Below are 19,267 nucleotides of genomic sequence, written 5' to 3'. Positions count from 1 at the left end.
TTTTTTGTTTTTGTTTTTGTTTTTCCTTTTACGGAGTCGTGCTCTGTTGCCAGGCTGGCGTGCAATGGCACAATCTTGGCTCAATGCAACCTCTGCCTCCTGGGTTCAGGCGCTTCTGCCTCCGCCTCCCGAGTAGGAACTACAAACACATACCACCACACCCAGCTGATTTTTGTATTTTTAGTAGAAGATGGGGTTTCACCATGTTGGCCATGATGGTCTCCATCTCTTGACCTTGTGATCTACCCACCTTGGCCTCCCCAAATGCTGGGATTGATTACAGGTGTGAGCCACTGCACCTGGCCAAGATTTTTTTTTAGTAAAGAATTTAGGTCAGGCTGGGTACGGTGGCTCATGCCTGTAATCCTAGCAGCACTTTGGGAGGCTGAGGCAGGCGGATTGCCTAAGCTCAGGAATTTGAAACCACCCTGGGCAACATGGTAAAACCCCGTCTCTACTAAAATAGAAAAAAATTACCTGGGCATAGTGGCTGACACCTGTAGTCACAGCTACTTGGGAAGCTGAGGCAGGAGAATTGCTTGAGCGCAGGAGGCGGAGGTTACAGTGAGCCAAGATTGTGCCACTGCACTCCAGCTTGGGCAACAGAATGAGATTCTGTCTCAACAAAAAAGAAAATTATATATGTACATAATATATACATATATATATATGACTTCAGCTCTAGGAAAGGTATACGGACTCTCTTTCACTCGCCACAGTTCCTTATTACATTCATTTATTTTTTATGATAAAAATTAGCACTTCAGTTTTTGCCACTTCTATCCCATTCACTCGATGATTTGCCCGCATGCTAGCTTACCATTCAGTACCAAGAAAGGAAAGGCTGTATTTGAAAAAGTGGCCTTATTCTGCACCCATCTCTAGAGACAATGGAAACTTTAAATTCTTTTCATTGCCACAGAGTTACCTGGAGGAAAAACAGTATGTTCAGACTACTTAAATTATCCCTCATCCCTGCTTCTCTATCTCCAATACTGAAATTCTAAGAAGGCAAGCACAATTACTGTTAATGAAACGTAGTGCTTATTCTTTATAATATAGGATTGTTTGTTCTGGATGTATTCATTCAAATGGATGAATACATATATATTTATTACACAAAATGTGTGCAATAAATATATATCCTACGAGATTGTGAGTTAATTATATTTCGAATGTAGAGAATTGCTGTGTTATCTCTACTCCTATTTTATATTGTTAGTCATTAGTCCCTCGATCAAGAATTCAGAGTACAATTTTGTGGGAAACTGGAATCCTGTAGGACATGTCTTTTTATTTCATGAATTCCACCTATATGAAGACTGTGGCCAGAATAATCCAAAAATCATGTAAGAAAGACTCAACCACTCCAGACTAGCTTACAGGCTATTTTGATTTTATTTGTTTTTAATGTGTTCTGGATTCTCTCCCCTTATCTAACCTCAGCACATATATTTAACTTTGGCACATACAGGCCCACTTAATATCTGTTTCTTCTTGCAAATATCCTGATTTTCAATTAAAATATATTCTTGATATAATTTCTCTTTCAAGATTTGAGAAACGAATTTATATTCCTTTGCCTGAACCCCATGCCCGAGCAGCAATGTTTAAACTGCACCTGGGGACCACTCAGAACAGTCTAACAGAAGCAGACTTTCGGGAACTCGGGAAGAAAACAGATGGATACTCAGGGGCAGATATAAGTATCATTGTACGTGATGCACTTATGCAGCCTGTTAGAAAAGTACAGTCAGCTACTCATTTTAAAAAGGTAAGTGGCTTTTAATAATATGACTAAGTCACATATGTATGTTTATCATATACCACAATAAGATTTTTTAAGTTACAAGCTTGAATTAAAATCTGAATTTGAAGTCTGGCACTATTTACTTGTTATACCTCCTTGAGCAAATTCTATTCCTTCTTTAAGGCTTATTTTTATCATCTCTAAGATGGGGATGATAATGCTGTTTTGAAGTCCTTTCTGATAATGAAGTGATACAATACTCATCCACACTTTTTCAGCCATTTAATTACCAGAATACTGTTAAGTTTATGCCACAGCCATTATGTTTTCTCTTAAATTCCCTTTGCCATTTAGAAACTATACATGTATGGGAACTCAGTCCTTTCCTACTGAGAATTTATCACTCAGTTCTGCATATTACTGCCAGGTAAGCTCACGTGATGCTGAAGCCAGGTCCTCGTTAGTGGGATGATGGTGACACAGCCAGATGAGTTTCATCTCTGTGGCTAGGGATCACCAGCTGCAGCAGATCTCTCTGCGGCTCTGTCCTTTACTCCTTTTACAGCTGATTATTTCAATGAACAAGAACAAGGTTCCCTGTTTATTTTTTGCATTTACTAGTATTTTATGTCTAAAATATTAATCTGGGCTCGGAGGTAGATCAGAAAGTAGAGCAGTCAAAAAAGACAAAAATCCCTAACCTCATGCAGCTAAAATTTAGCAAGTAAAGACAGTAAAATACACCCAGTAAGGTGAGAGCCTGTATTTCTTCATACCTACACCAATTCTGAGATAATGTTTAAAGTCAATCATTGCGAAACAGATGTGAAAGTGCCCCCAAGTCGATGCAGACTTATTGCCATCTAAATGTTTGCATGTGACTATGTCACAAAGATTCTTTTTCTGGCTATTGTTAAAACTTATAAATAAGTTGTACATGATAAAATGGTATTGATTCTGTATTAGCATATTATTTTGTACTTAGATTTGAGAGCATTTTTGTTGAAAGAGACAGATTTAGTAGTTTCATACTAAAGTTCCAAATATTACAGAAGTTTCTCAGCTATAGAAAAACTTCTGAGAATTTTTTAATATATCTGTTTTTGGTCTCTAACATTACTACCACTTACTAACCACTAGAGGGGAAAAAGAGAAGGCTTAGCCACAGTTAACTATTTCTTTTTTTTTTTTTTAAACTCATCTTCTATGATCAAGTAAGTAGTTTATTGTAGGAAATTTCAAAACATAGAAAAGCATTGGGGAAAAAACTAAAAGTGGCCTGGTGTGGTGGCTCACACATGTAATCCGAGCACTTTGGGAGGCCAAGGCAGGCAGATCACGAGGTCAGGAGATCAAGACCATCCTGGCCAACATGGTGAAACTTTGTCTTTCCTAAAAATACAAAAAAATTAGCTGGGTGTGGTGGCACGTGCCTGTAATCCCAGCTACTTGGGAGGCTGAGGAATGAGAATCACTTGAACCCTGGAAGTGGAGGTTGTAGTGGGCGGAGGTTGCAGTGAGCCGAGATTGTGCCACTGCACTCCAGCCTAGGTGACAGAGTGAGACTCCCTCTCAAAATAAAAACAAAAAACTTTTAAAAGCAGCCAAAATCTATCCCTTTACCCAGGGATAACTACTTTTTGTTGTATATTCTTAACATTTTTTCAGAAAGTAAACGTTCTAATAAAACATACAAGACTACTATACATTTTAACTTTCCTGATAATGGATTAAATCTTAATGTTCAATTTGTTTAAATAAATATTTCAGATTACTGTTTATTTCAGGTTCGCGGACCTTCCCGAGCTGATCCTAACTGTATCGTAGATGATCTGCTAACACCTTGCTCTCCAGGTGACCCTGGTGCCATTGAAATGACATGGATGGATGTTCCTGGAGATAAACTTTTGGAGCCAGTTGTTTCCATGGTTTGAAATTTTGTTTGTTTTTAAGAAAAATTTTAAAACATTATACTTTATAATTTTCAGTTATTTAAGATTTGCTGGAAACTCTTAGTATAAACAGGTGTATTTTACTTTATACTGCAGACTCACATTAAAAATGATAAAGTAATTGAAATTAAAATATAAAAAATAATTATTTTTAGGCTATTTTCTTGGGCTTTGAGGAAACTTGAAGTGAAAAAGCTATTTTTTAAAGCACAAGTTTCTGACTTTACAGTCTTATGGCTAGAATATCTCCACAATGCTCATACATAGTATAATTACTGTCAACACCTAACTAAAAAGTAGGATTTGTGAAAATTTTTTTCCCTGTATGTCAGATTTTTAAAAATAACCAGAAATCGTCTGTAATCCCAGCACATTGGGAGGCCATGGCAGGAGGATCATTTGAGGTCAGGAGTTTGAAACCAGCCTGGCCAATATAGTGAAATGCCATCTCTACTAAAAATACAAAAATTAGCTGACCAGGGTGGTGCACACCTGTAACCTCAGCTACTTGGCTAAGGCAGGGGAATCACATGAACCAGGCAGGCAGCCGACATCGTGTCTCTGCACTCCAGCCTGGGCAACAAAGGAAGAATTTTTTTTTTAAAAAAAAAAAAAAAAAAAAAAAAAAACAACAAAAACTAATGCTTGTATCATCATATTTATAGTGTTTTCTGTTTTACCTCTCAAAGTTCCATAGAAAATTTAAATAATGTAGTTTTTTAAAATTTTAACTGAATTTAAATAGAATATTTTAAAAAACAGTTATATAATTTATATTGGCAGAATTAAAATAATTTACAAGACTTACTTTGTAAGGCATATTAGTTTTAGGGAACTTGGGGTAATCGAAAAGTACTTTTCTTAGGAAGAACATTCTCCGTTTGAAATTTTCTGTCAGTTTCAGATCTTCAAAGACCTTTAATGGCAAGTTTAATAGTAACTTCGAGAGGAGAAACTTTTACATGCTATATAGACGTACATGTAAATGTGCACACGCCCATATTTTGTGTGTGAACTAACCATAATGCTTATCTGAGAAGTTACTCAGAAACCCCTTTTGTTTTAATCCTTGGTGTATTATTTTTTATTTTTTATACTTTGTTCAGCTTTGAATAATTTTTAGTAACTTATGGTCCTTTTTATTATTTTTCATATCCTTTTACAGGAGTCTTGGCTTAGACATTAATTTTTTAGTGAATCTCTGATACTAGCATATTTCCCTAGCCATTTTGATCTTAATTGTAACTTTAAAAATTCTGATGAGTTTATTTTTCATAAAATGGTACTCTGCTTCACTTAAGTATAAGTGAATGATATTTTCCTTTTGAATTATACTTACTTGGAAAACTGATCTCTTGTTTAAGAAAGAGAGATAAGGCCAGAAATTAGATCATGAACATAGTTTGGAGGCCTTGATCCTCAGACTAAGAGGACTGTCCTTCTGATAGGTAATGGGGAGCCATTTGGATCAGTTCAAGGGAAGAAAGTGTAAGTTTCTGCACAAAGGAATACCATGGTCAATGATCATGGAAGATCTTTGAAAGAATAGGGGTTTGGTGCAGCGGCTCACACCTGTAATCCCAACACTTTGTGAGGCCAAGGTGGGTGGATTGCCTGAGGTCAGGAGTTCAAGACCAGCCTGACCAACATAGCAAAACCCCATCTCTACTAAAAATACAAAAATTAGCTGGGCATGGTGGCAGGTACCTGTAGTCCCAGCTACTTGGGAGGCTGAAGCAGGAGAATCACTTGAACCTGGGAGGCAGAGATTGCAGTGATCTGAGATAACGCCACTGTACTCCAGCCTGGGCAACAGAGCGAGACTCCGACTCAAAAAGAACAAGGAGTTTATTGTCAGTATCTTATGGCACACTGCAAATATTCATTTTTAAACTTACGTTAAAGTTTGTAGCAATGACAATATGATGGTTTTTTATTTTGTTAAATCTATTATTAATATCTTCCCCCCCCGCCCCTCTTTTTTCCCCCGGCAGTCGGATATGTTGCGGTCACTATCTAACACAAAACCTACAGTCAATGAACACGACTTGTTGAAATTAAAGAAGTTTACAGAAGATTTTGGTCAAGAAGGCTAACCCAAAGACAAGGAAGATGCTTACCATATGTATTCTTTCTTTCATAGATATTTTTGTCTATTTGAATCGCATTCAGATTGTTTCCAGTAAAACTCTTTTACCACAGGGAAATACACATCTCACTTCAGAGTTCCATTAGGTTTTATATTGTACTATTCCTCCATTACTTATTAAATACTCCTATTAACAAAAGGTACAAAGTAACAGGTTATGAGGAAATGAGCGATATATGAATGGCAAAAAATAGAAATTACCCAGTAAAAAGAATGTCAGAAATTGATTGACATACAAATACTTAAAATTTTTATGTATGGTGGTCTTTGCAAAGAGCATTTATCTTTTCTTTTTTTACTAAAATGATATAGGGTTTATTTTATATTTTCAAAAAAATTCTTAAACTTCTTATCAATGTAAAATTTGTTTACTTTATTAAAAAATTACAAATGATAGAATCTTCACTCAGGGATGGGCAATAAACAGCAAAGAGCACTGTGATTGGGTTTGAAAGATTTTGAATTATAGACAGTGCTCTTATTGGTTTTTAATAAGTTGATATTTTTTTCTGTGTAGATTTAAATAATTTCTTTAAAAGCAGTAAGCTTTGGAATCCCAGCTACTCGGGAGGCTGAGGCAAGAGAATCACTTGAACTGGGAGGTGAGGGTTGCAGTGAGCCGAGATCTTGCCATTGCACTCCAGCCTGGGTGACTGAGCAAAACTCCATCTCAAAAAAAAAAAAAAAAAAGAGTAGTACGCTTTTATATTTAATTAAATGATACCTTTCACTGTGCAATCTCAAGAGGAGGATTTTCTAAATTAGACATTGTCTTTACCTTACTGAAGAAAATTGTCTACTTCAGTGTCTTTTTGTAGCAAGATTGACCAAAACAGGTGGTAAGTGTGTAATTTTTAACTGTCATGAAATACCGTAATGCACACCTTTGCTAATAAGGAAATGGCCTCCCTTTGGATTATGGGAAGTTTCTTGTCTGTGATATGGGGTGTCTGTGTATATATATGTATATTTCTTTTTAATACAGGATAACAATATAGAGTCTTATCCTTCACCTTTTAAGTTCAGGGAACAGCTTGTTCTGACCACACATATGTTATCATTGTAATGCTTTATGAAGCTTTAGAAATGAGCTCATGACTCATTAAAAAATAATAAACATGATATTATTTTAATATCTTCAAATAAATGATCTGAGGATGTATTCCACACTGTAGCATCAGTGCTAAGTTGTGCCTTGTAGGTTTGCATTGGCTATACAAGCAAAAGAATATTAAGTTAGAATGAAGTAGATTCCTTAATTACTATGAAATTCTATCTTGCAGATGCTATAGAATAACTTGCATTTTAAAGTGTATTTGCACATTTTACATATGCTATGTGGTTGCCTTTGGGTTTTCTGTACAGATTGTTTTTGTTATTCAATGGAAAAGGCCTGAATTATGCTCTTCTTACGTGAAGTAAATTGATATAACCTATGGGCTGTATTCTGTGTATTATTCTTTATTTTGGGGCTGTCTGTGTAAAAGAAAATAATACCTAAGGGGCCGGGCGCGGTGGCTCAAGCCTGTAATCCCAGCACTTTGGGAGGCCGAGGCGGGTGGATCACGAGGTCAAGAGATCGAGACCATCCTGGTCAACATGATGAAATCCCGTCTCTACTAAAAATACAAAACATTAGCTGGGCATGGTGGCGCGTGCCTGTAGTCCCAGCTACTCAGGAGGCTGAGGCAGGAGAATTACCTGAACCCAGGAGGTGGAGGTTGCGGTGAGCCGAGATTGCGCCATTGCACTCCAGCCTGGGTAATGGGCGAAACTCCGTCTCAAAAAATAATAATAATAATAATACCTAATACCTAAATTGATTAGATACAAAGAAATCATGAAAATTAATGTATACATGAAAATTCTGTCTTTCAACAATTTTATGTGAGGGTTGAGAACTGACTTGACAGACTAACGCTGAATTCTTTGTGCATAAGATACTTTATACATCTTACCTGTTTATCAGCCTCAGAATTACCCAGTATTGCTGTGTGTTCTTTCTGGACAGATACTCAAAGGAACCCAAATGGGCATGTTCTATTTATCTGGCCCTTGACCAGTAATGATAAAGTTTGGGTAGACATTTTCTGACCAGCAAGTAGAAGTAGAGTTGTTAAGCATCTCTATGATCTACACCCTGGATATTTGAAAGCATTATGTCTCAGCCTGAGAAATCTATAAGGAAGCTATAATTATAAAACATGTCAATAGAGAATTGACTTCTGAGTTCGCTGTCAGCTACATGCAGAAAAACAGAATGGGTGTACTTGATTAGTGCCAGAGAAGCACCACTTAGCCACTTTCATAGTTGAAAAAGAGGCATACGTACCTGAATTTGTATGTTGCAAATGAAGCAACACAGTGCCCATTGTTGCCACTGATGTTATCTTAAGTTTGTGAGCTTTCACGGGTGCCCTTTGCTTTCCTACTTTCTTCCCTTCATTTGTATCCTTCTCTTACTCTAATATGGTATTCTTTCTTTTTTTGCTAGTCCAAGTCATGTATTTCCAATAAAGCCTAGTGATGAACCATGTTACCTCTTGCAGGAAGACCACCTAAACTATCCCCATCCTACCTGTGGGTTTCAGTAGCAGTTAACTTGCTGCTGCTGCTGTGGTAAGATTATTCTCTGTTTGAAGCATATTCTATTAATCATGTTTAGATCATTTAGATTGTAAGCTCTGAGAATTACATTTTCCCCAGCAATTAATATAGTGCCAGGAGCTATTTATTAGGTACTTAGTAAAGGCTTAGAAAAAGACAGTTATATTTTTATTTTGACTACCTCATGGATTATCTGAGATACTTATAACATAGGTACGTTTGTAAAGTGGCTTTGTTCTTACTGGTCTAGTGAAGTGATGATAAATTTCTGTCTTGGTGATTTAGGACTACAAAATCAGAGATGTGTTTTAACCAGCTCACCCTGGCTCACCAAAACCAATAGTACATCTTTCCCAGCTATGAGCTCAGTGACCTCATACTAGTAACTTAAAATCTGCTGTGATGGGAATATTACACCATAGAAATCAGCAATTGGTTGAAAGAGTTGTTATCTAAAGATCTGGAATTAACAGAAGGGAGTGTCTGGGTTAAGATAAGGGGTATTATGCAGATGACACCTCAAGGTAGCAGGCTTCAGAGAGAATAGATTGTGCATGTTTCTTTTCTTTTTTTTTTTTTTTTTGAAATGGAGTCTCACTCTGTCACCCAGGCTGTTATGCAGTGGTACAATCTTGGCTTACTGCAACCTCTGCCTCCTGGATTCAAGCAATCCTTCTGCCTCAGCCTTCCAAGTAGCTGGGATTATAGGTGTGTACTGCCACACCCAGCTAATTTTTGTATTTTTAGTAGAGATAGGGTTTCACCATGTTGGCCAGGCTGGTCTCAAACTCCTGACCTCAAGTGATCTGCCTGCCTTGGCCTCCCAAAACGCTGGGATTACAGGTGTGAGCCATTTTGCCCGGCCTGTAGATGTTTCTTATCAGACTTAAAGAGCCTGTTCTATCAGTCTTAAAGTCTCTATTTTGATGTTAATGCTGGTCAGCTGTGCCTAAATTCCAGCGGGAGGAGGGTATAATGAGGCATGGCTGACCCCCCACTTCCCATCATTACCTAAACTAGTTTTTCAGGTTAATTTTGGAATGCCATTGGCCAGTGGGAGAATCCATCGGGTTGGGGTCTTAGGATTGTATTTTTGGGTTATGCAAAAAGAAAGAAGGAAGGGAGGGAGAGTGGGAGAGTTTTTTAGATTTCTGCTTTGTCATAACCCATGCATTTGTTTACCCCCAAGTTTGTTGAGGACCAAATCATCAGTCAATTTAACAATAAATTATTGGACACCTACTTAGGTGTCCAGAATTCAGCAAGGCACTATGGAAGAATCTTCTGATTCAAAGAGTTGTAAGTCATATGACTATTTTATAATACAGCGTGATAAATGTTATCATTAAAATGTGGATAATGTGAATTAGAGAAAAAATATTCTTAGTTTGCTTGGGAAAACCTTGCTGAGCCACTGACACATTTGAATGCAATCTTGATAAATAAAGCAGCTCACATGGCAGAAGGCAGAGTGAGGAACTTTTAGAAAAAAGACGTTGCTCATGAACTGCATCAGGCTGACCAATACAGGAAAATCTGGATATAATGCCATACTTGGAGACCAAAAATATCCTTTTTGTAAAACACATTATCACCAGAATTATAAAAATATCAAGAAGAACCTGCATCGTTAGCTGGGTTTAAGGTGCTAGGAGCCAGTAACCCAACATAGTGCTTCTGGGTTTGTATTTTGCAGGGTTTTCATGAGTGGTGAGTAGGCTGTAGCCAAAATTTAGGTTATATGCATTCTCAGTTTTTGGTATGTGTGAATCTTAGTGGCAAGGGGAACTTGTATTAGTTTTGTAATATTGTTGTAACAAATTACCACAAAGTTAGTGGCTTGAACCAATGCAGATACATTATCTTACAGTTCTCTCAGTCAGAAGTCCAGTAGAGGTCTCAACGGGCTAAAATCAGGATGTCAGCAGAAGCCAGGCATGGTGTTGCATGCCTGTAGTCCCAGCTCCAAAGGAAACTGAAGTGGGAGGAGACCAGGAGTTTGAGGCTGCAGTAAGCTATAATCACACCACTGCACTCCACCCTGGATTATGATTATACCAATGTACTCACTGTACTCCAGCCTGGGAAGAATTAGTTTCCTTGGTAATTCAGGTTTTAGGCAGAATTCAATTCCCTGTGGTTGTAGGACTGAGGTCCCATGTTCTTGCTGACTGTTAGCTGAGGGCTGTTCCCCCTTTCTAGAGGCCACCTACATTCCTTGGCTTGTGGCCTCCCCCACTTTTTTTTTTTTTTTGAGACAGAGCCTTGCTCTGTCACCCAGGCTGGAGTGCAATGGCACAATCTCAGCTCACTGCAACCTCCGCCTCCCAGGTTCAAGCAATTCCCTGCCTCAGCCTCCTGAGCAGCTGAGATTACAGGCGTGTGCCACCATGCCCGGCTAATTTTTGTATTTTTAGCAGAGACGGGGTTTCACTATCTTGGCCAGACTGGTCTTGAACTCCTGACCTCGTGATCCTTGTGCCTCAGCTTCCCAAAGTGCTGGGATTACAGGCGTGAGCCACCACACCCAGGATCCTCCTCCACTTTCAAAGCCAACAGTGGTGGGTTAAGTCCCAGTCATGCTTAAGATCTCTCCTGCCTCCTTCTGTGTTGCTACATCTCACTTGCCCACTCTCCTGCTGACCTCTTTCACTTTAATTTTGTTTTTATTAAGCTTTTTATTTTGATATAATTGTAGGCGCACATGTAGTTTTAAGGAACAAAACAGAGATCCTCTGTATCTGCTTTCCCCCAATGGTAACATCTTGCAAAACTATACTACTGTATGATAACCAGGATATTGTACAGAACATTCTCATTATCACATGCTGCCCTTTATAGCCACACCTACTTTTCTCCTGTTCCACTTCCTCCTTAACCCCTAGAAATGATCTGTTCATTTTTAGTTTTTTGAGACAATCTTGCTTTGTCACCCAGGCTGGAGTGCAGTGGTGCAATCTCAGCTCACTGCAACCTCCACCTCCCACTCCCCCGCCCACCCCAAGCAATTCTCCCATTTCCAGTTTCCCAAGTAGCTAGGACCACAGACGCGGGACACCATGCCCAGCTTATGTTTTTGTACCTTTGGTAGAGACAGGGTTTCACCATGTTGCCCAGGTTGGTCTTGAACTCCTGAGCTCAAGCAATCTGTCTGCCTTAGCCTCCCAAAGTGTTGGAATTACAGGTGTGAGTCACCACCCCCAGCCTGTTCTTTATGGTGTTGCCATTTGAAGAATGTTATATAAATGGAATCGCATAGTATATAACTGTGGGGTTGACTTTTTTGTCAACAACTTGGGATTGACTTTTTCCCTTAGCGTAATTAATGCAGGTTGTTATGTATATCAATAATCCATTTTGTTTTGAGACAGAGTCTTGCACTGTTGCCCAGGCTGGAGTGCAGTGGCACGATCTTGGCTCACTGCAGCCTCTGCTTCCCGGGTTCAAGCAATTCAGTCTCTCAAGTAGCTGGGACTACAGGTGCATGCCACCAAGTCCAGCTAATTTTTGTATTTTTGTAGAGACAGTGTTTTGCCACATTGCCCAAGCTGGTCTCAAACTCCTGGACTCAAGTGATCTGCCTGACTTGGCCTCCCAAAGTGCTGGGATTACAGGCATGAGCCAGTGCACTCGGCCTCCCATTCTTTTTTATTGTCAAATAGCATGGTACTGTTGAGTATTGAGTTCTACAGTACATATGTACCACAGCTTGTTTAACCATTCACTTGTTGAAGGACATCTGAATTGCTTCCAGTTTTTTACTATTTTGGATGAAGTTGCTATAAACATTTATATACATGTTTTTGTGTGAACATAATTCTCCATTTCTTTGGGATAAATGCCCAGGAATGTGACTGCTGGGTCACATAGTAGTTGCAGGCTCAGTTTTTGCTTTTTTTTTTCCAACAAACTGCCAGACTGTTTTCTAGAAAGGCTGTGCCATTTTACATTCCCATCAGCAATGTATGAGTAATCTAGTTTCTCCACATCCTCACAAACATTTGGTATTGTCACTATTTTTTGTTTTAGCCATTTTTACCAATATATACATCATTGTGGCTTTATTTTACATACATTTTTTGTCTCAAAAAATGTATGTAAAATAAAGCGAAAATATATATGAAATAAATAGTCTCACTCTGTCACCCAGGCTGGAGTGCAGTGGCGCTATCTTGCAACCTCTGCCTTCCAGGTTCAAGTGGTTCTCCTGCTTCAGCCTCTTAAGTAGCCGGAATTACAGGGGCGCGCCACCACACCAGGCTAATTTTTGTATTTTTAGTAGAGACAAGTTTTCACCATCTTGGCCAGGCTGGTCTTGAATTCCTGATTTCAGGTGATCCACCCGCCTTGGCCTCCCAAAGTGTTGGGATTATAGGCATAAACCACCGTGCCCAGCCCATTGTGATTTTAATTTGTATTTCTCTAATGGCAAATAATTTTGGACATATTTCCTCATGTGCTTATTTCCTATCAGTATATCTTCCTCATTGAAATATCTCATGTAAATTTCCCATGCTGTAATTTTTTTTTTTTTTTTTTGAGACAGAGTTCGGCCCTTGTTGCCCAGGCTGGAGTGCAATGGCGCGATCTCGGCTCACTGCAAACTTTGCCTCCCAGGGTCAAGTGATTCTCCTGCCTCAGCCTCCCAAGGAGCTGGGGTTACAGGTGCCCACCACACCTGGCTAGTTTTTTTATGTGTATTTTTAGTAGAGTCGGGGGTTTCACCATGTTGGCCAGGCTGGTCTCAAACTCCTGACCTCAAGTGATCCACCACCTCGGCCTCCCAAAGTGCTGGGATTACAGGCGTGAGCTACTGCCCTCAGTGGTCTGAATTTTTTTATTGTTGAGTTTGAGAATTATTTGCATATCCTAGATACCAATCCTTTGTCAAATATATAGTTTGCATATATTTCTCCCAATGTACAGCTTTGCTTTGCCTCCTTTTATCAGGGTCTTTTGCAGAGTCAAAATGTTAACTTTTGATGAAGCTCAATTTATCAATGTTTTCTTTTAGGGACTGTGCTTTTTGTGCCAAATCTAAGTCTACCTAATCCTGTCTCTCAACATGTTTTTCCTAACATTTTACAGTTTTACATTTAAGTCTATGATCTTCTCTGTATTATCTGGGGTATTCCTGAGAAACAGAATGAATAGGATTTATGCATAAATAAATAGATTTATTATGAGAAATTGGCTTATGCTGGAAAATCCCAAGATTTGCAGGGTGAGTTGGCAAGCTGGAGACCCAGGAGAGCTAATGTTTCAAGTTCAGGCCCAAAGGGAGAGGAAAAAGCCAGTGTCCTCATCTAAAGATCATCAGGCAGGAAGAATTCTCTCTTACTAAAGGAAAGATCTGCCTTTTTGTTCTATTCAGTCCTTCACGTGATTGGATGAGGTCCACCAGCAGTAGAAGGTACAATCTGCTTTACTCAGTCTTCCAGGTTAAATGATAAATCTCATTCAAAATACCCTCACAGAAACACCCAGAATAATGTTTGACTGAATATCAGTGCACCACATGGCCCCATGAAGTTGACACACAAAATTAGCCATCACAACTTCTTAAGTTTTGCAAATGGTATAAACTTTTGGTTGAGGTATTTTTTTTCTATTTGTTTGTTTTTCTTTGTCTATGGATTTCCAGTTGTGGCAGTCCCATTTCCTGAAAAGGGTATCTTTCCTCCATTAAATTGCTTTTGCACTTTTGTCAAAAATCAGTTGGGTATATTTTCGTGGGTTTATTTCTGGGGTCTGTTGATCTAAGTGTCTGCCCTTCTGCCAATACCACACAGTTTTCATCAGTGTCGCTATATAATCAGTTGTGAAATCAGGTAGATTGATTCCTTCCACTTTATTCTTCTTTTAAAAAATGTTTTAACTATTTTAATTTCTTTGCCTTTACATAAAAATTTTTTAGTAATCTTATCTATATTTATAAAAATATTGCTATAGTTTGAATAGGCAGTGCATTAAAATAGTACATCAATTTGGAAAAAAATTGACATCTTCACTATATTAAGTCTTCTAATTCATGAACATCGTATGTCTATTTAGATCTTTGATTTCTTTCATCAGCATTGTGCAGCTTTCAACATACAAGAAGTCCTGTACATGTTTTGTTAGATTATATCTATCTCATTTCTTTCAGAAATTATAAATGAAATGATATTTTTAATTGCAGTGTCCACAAGTTCATGGCTAGTATATAAAAATGCATTTTATTTTTATATATTCTTTTAGTTTTGTGTTCTGCAAGTTTGCTGGAGATGCTTAATTCTACTAGTTTTTTTTTTTTTTTTTTTTTCTGTTTTAAAGATTCTTAGAGATATTCTGCACCATCAGTCAAGCCATCTGCAAGTAGGAGTCACTTTACTTACTCCTTTTTGATTTGTATGATGTTTATTTCCTTTTTCTTGCCTTATTGATCTGGCTAGAACTTCCAGGATTGTTGAATGACAGTGGTGAGAGCAAGTATCTTAGCTTTGACCTTGACCTTATGGAGGAAGCATTCAATATTTCACCATTAGCTATAGGTTTTTCTACAGATGTTCTTCATAAAGTTGAGGAAGTTCCTCTATATTCTTATATTTCTGAGAATTTTAATTATGAATGGGTGTCAAATTTTGTCAAATGCCTTTTCTACATTGATTGATACCCTGTGATTTTCCTTCTTTCACCTGTTAATGTAATAGATTATGCTGATTGAATTTTAAATATTGAAACAGCCTTGCATCCTTGAATAAACCCCAGGTAGTCATGGGGTTTACTTACCTTACTTGAAGTAAGATTTACCAATGTAATTTAGAAATCATGGGGTCTTACTCAAAGTGAATTGGCTCACTGGAGGCCAAAATAAATGCAAAGGAACAACAACATCAGAAAGCTGAACATGCAATCTCTTGATTATTATTATCTGTAATAGCTAAATTACAGGGATAGTGTTGGGGCAGAACTTGAGGCTGGGCCAAGCTCGAATTCTAGCCATTGAGCCACAGCTGCTAGCCTCAGGGCCACTTACAAAGGGGAAAAGTTATGTTAAAACAACAGAGAGCAGACTTACTCCAAGAGACTAAGGCAAGAGAAAAGGGAGAGGGAATGGGTAGACATTTTAAAACAGTTATTAAGAAATATCATAAATAAAGTGGGCCTTGGTAGTGTTGAAACAAAAGTCTTAATGCAGCACTCTCAGAAGTTGGACTAATGGGAACCCTTACAAGTCAGTCCCCCAACATTGAAGACTGCTAAACAAATCCACTTTATTCAACCTAGTTTGGATAAATTGTAAAAGCTGCAAAGCAAAGATGACCGTGAGAAACCTGACTTCCAGTCACCTGCGTTGAAGGTACACAATCTAGTCAAGAACTGAAGAATGGCCAGGCAGGTGGCTCACACCTGTAATCCCAGCACTTTGGGAGGCTGAGGTGGGCAGATCACCAGAGATCAGGAGTTCGAGACCAGCCTGACCAATATGATGAAACCTCGTCCCTACTAAAAGACAAAAATTAGCCAGGCATGATGGTGCATGCCTATAATCCCAGCTACTCGGGAGGCTGAGACAGGAGAATTGCTTCAACCCAGGAGGTGGGGGTTGCAGTGAACCAAGATCACGCCACAGAACTCCAGCCTGGGCAACAGAGCAAGACTCCACCACACACACACACACACACACACACACACACACACACACACACACCCACCCACCCCCCCACCCACCCACCCACCCCCCCCCGAACCTAGGTCCACTGGCCCAATTTCTGGTTCGGGGCCCAAGACCAAATGTACATGAATAGGTAGTCAGGAGTGGAAAAGAAACATTTCTTTTTTTTTTTTTTTGAGACAGAGACTTGCTCTGTTGCCAGGTTGGAGTGCAGAGGCATGATCTCGGCTCACTGCAATCTCTGCCTTCTGGGTTCAAGCGATTTTCCTGCCTCAGCCTCCCAAGTAGCTGGGACTATAGGTGCACACTACCACGCCCGGCTAATTTTTTTTTTTTTTTTTTTTTTGTATTTTTAGTAGAGACAGTTTTACCATGTTGGCCAGGTTGGTCTCCATCTCCTGACTTCATGATCTTCCTGCCTCAGCCTCCCAAAGTGCTGGGATTACAGGCATGAGTCACCAAGCCCAGCTGAAAGGAAACAGTTCTAAAATTCTTTGACATGGGAGCCCCATGCACTGTTTTTTTTTTAGTGAAATTCTAACCAAGGTGACAGACTGGAAAGATATGAAAATACATTTGATAGGATTAAAGTGAAAGTCTGGATGAAAGCTGGAATGTTTGAACAGATTCTATTTGGAGTTGTTGCATCCCCTTTACATGAATGTACTATGAGGAAAATCTCCCTTACCTAGTAATGCAAAACACAAGACAGGTGAATCTGCCCTTCAGACAATATTGATTGGACATGCTAAATGGGAACCAGTGAGATTGCTGAGCCCACACAAGTTGTTAAAATCTATAAGCTACTTGATGCACAAAATATGTTAAAAAGACATTCTGGTACCTGAAAGGGTGAAGGCCACTTCTGTTTTTGGAAACTGATAGCGTCAAATGAGAACCCACAAGCCTGAATGCCATTGCTCTGAGAGACACTTTGATCATACAATATGATGATGAACTGGACCAGCTGTTGATGGCAGAGTGGAACTCTTGTATCTATCTGCCACTATCTTTTAACTCTAATTTTTCAAGTTATGTTTACTACCATATCATAATACAGTCTAACTCTGGGATTATAAGTGAGATTATAATACTCACATAGATGGCCACATGTATTGAGAAACCAAGTTAAAAGCCCTTTACACTGGCTCCTCCAAATGTCAGACATATGTTCATTTTACTGTAAGAAAGCTTTCACCAAAAGCCAGTTGGTGGCCATGTTGTAAAGGATTCAATCTTGCCCAAAGAGAAGGTTTGACTTTTTCCCTTGGCTTCTGGAAGGTTATCTATGTCATACCTAATAGGAGTATCTTTGTTTAGATGAGGACTGGCCATTCCAGAAAGACCAAACCTGAATTAGGTAGGGGCTTTTGTCATACACTATCAGTCTAGTTGAGTCTCGGTTCAACCAAGTGGATGACTGATCAAGCCTAACTGGTCGAGTCCCAGTAAAAACTCTGGACACAGAAGCTCAGGCAAGCTTCCCCGGTTGGCAATACTCCAAGCATACTGTCACATACCAGTGCTGGGAAGGTAACACAGCCTGACTCTATGACAGCAGGAGCTTTGCATTTGGAGCCCTCCAGACTTTGCCTTAGGCACTGCTTTCCTTAGCTGATTTTGATCTGTATTCTTTCCACATAATAAAACCATAGCTATGAGCATAATGGCTTTCAGTGAGTTCTGTGAGTCCTCCCAATGACTTATCAAACCTGAGGGTGGTTTGGGAACCTCTAAACTTACACTGATATCAGAAGTCTTGGACACTATGCCCTCAAATGTTGCAGTTTGGCTAACTCTGCCATAAGTCAAGAAAAAAAGCAAACTTTTTTTTTTTCTCCTTAGCTCCCTAGTTTTTCTAGAAACAACAATAAAAATTAAAAGTAAGCAATCAAAAATATGTGCCTCTATGCAAATTAAAATCACAACCTGACTTCACACCAACTACAAAAGCTATAATCAGATAGATGGATGCTAACAAGTGTTGGTGAAGATGTGGACAAATTGGAACCCACATACACTGTTGGTGGGAACACAAAATGTAGTCACTTTGGAAAACATTCTGGCAACTCCTAAAATAGTTAAACATAGAGTTGCCTTAAGAGGTAGCAATTCCCCTCCTAGGCATATACCCAAGAGAAATGAAACATATGCCCACAGAAAAACCTGTAAATGAATATTTACAGTTAGCATAATTCTAATAGTCAAAAAGTAGAAACCTAAATATTCCTCAATTGATGAACGGAAAATTAAAATATAGTATATCCATACCATAGGATATTTGTCAGTAAAAAGAAATATTAACATGTAGTACTTCATATCATGGATGAACCTTGAAAACATTACAGTTAGTGAAAGATAAAATGCAAAAGGCTACATATTGTATGATTCCATTTTTGTGAAATACCCAGAATAGGCAAATTTATAGAGACAGAAAGATAAGGGATTGCTTAGGCTTGGTCGGGGTTTGGGAGGAAATGGGGCGTGGCTGCTAATGAGTATAGAAGTTGGGGGGATTGTGACAAAAATGTTCTAAAATTTATGGTGGTGGTGGTGGCTCCACAACTGTATGTTAAAAACAATTTATTATGAGTTTTTAAAAATTTTTTGAGATGGAGCCTTGCTCTGTCGCCCGGGCTCGAGTGCAGTGGCGCGATCTCACTGCAACCTCTGCCTCCCGGGTTAAAGCAATTCTCCTGCCTCAGCCTCCCTGGTAGCTGGGATTACAAGCGCCCGCCAACATGCCCAGCTAATTTTTGCATTTTTAGTAGAGACGGGGTTTCACCATGTTGGATACGAGGGTCTCAAACTCCTGATCTCAAGTGATCCGCCCTCCTCGGCCTCCCAACGGGCGGGGCTTACAGGCGAGAGCCACCGCGCCCGGCCTATTATGCATTTCAAGTCGGGAATTGAACGGAATAGTGTGCTACCGAGACCTCAATAAAGCTGAGTTGTTTGCGTTTTTTTGTTTTGAACGTGCTTGGTAAAGATGAACTCCGAACTCAATGAAATTGAATTACCTTGGTGATTTCTTGGAACTCCCAGTTAAGCCTTTCCCGGTTCTCTGAAAAGCGAAAGTGGGCTGTGACCCTCTTCTAAGAACGCCAAGAAAATATGGGATGGAGCCCGGGATTTCAGAGCGCAGTCGCGGG

The 19,267-nt window shown here is 39.1% G+C and overlaps 1 protein-coding gene across 1 annotated transcript in view; it reads left to right on the top strand.

Annotated features, from left to right (window-relative positions):
* Positions 1 to 7,287, top strand: part of VPS4B (vacuolar protein sorting 4 homolog B) — a 33,992-nt gene extending 26,705 nt beyond the window's left edge. Inside the window, exons 9-11 of the mRNA XM_032293688.1 lie at positions 1,555 to 1,774; positions 3,538 to 3,678; positions 5,697 to 7,287. Coding sequence (XP_032149579.1) covers positions 1,555 to 1,774; positions 3,538 to 3,678; positions 5,697 to 5,798 — 463 coding nt within the window. The 3' untranslated portion in view covers positions 5,799 to 7,287. The remainder of the gene's footprint in view (positions 1 to 1,554; positions 1,775 to 3,537; positions 3,679 to 5,696) is intronic.
* Positions 7,288 to 19,267: the final 11,980 nt, after the last annotated feature.

The sequence above is a fragment of the Sapajus apella genome, unplaced genomic scaffold, assembly GCF_009761245.1.
Source record: "Sapajus apella isolate SASKATOON/1434 unplaced genomic scaffold, GSC_monkey_1.0 scaffold30, whole genome shotgun sequence".
In the NCBI taxonomy this organism is placed as follows: Eukaryota; Metazoa; Chordata; class Mammalia; order Primates; family Cebidae; genus Sapajus; species Sapajus apella.
Note: the sequence above shows the minus strand (reverse complement) of the source record. Positions and strands in the feature narration are given on the sequence as shown.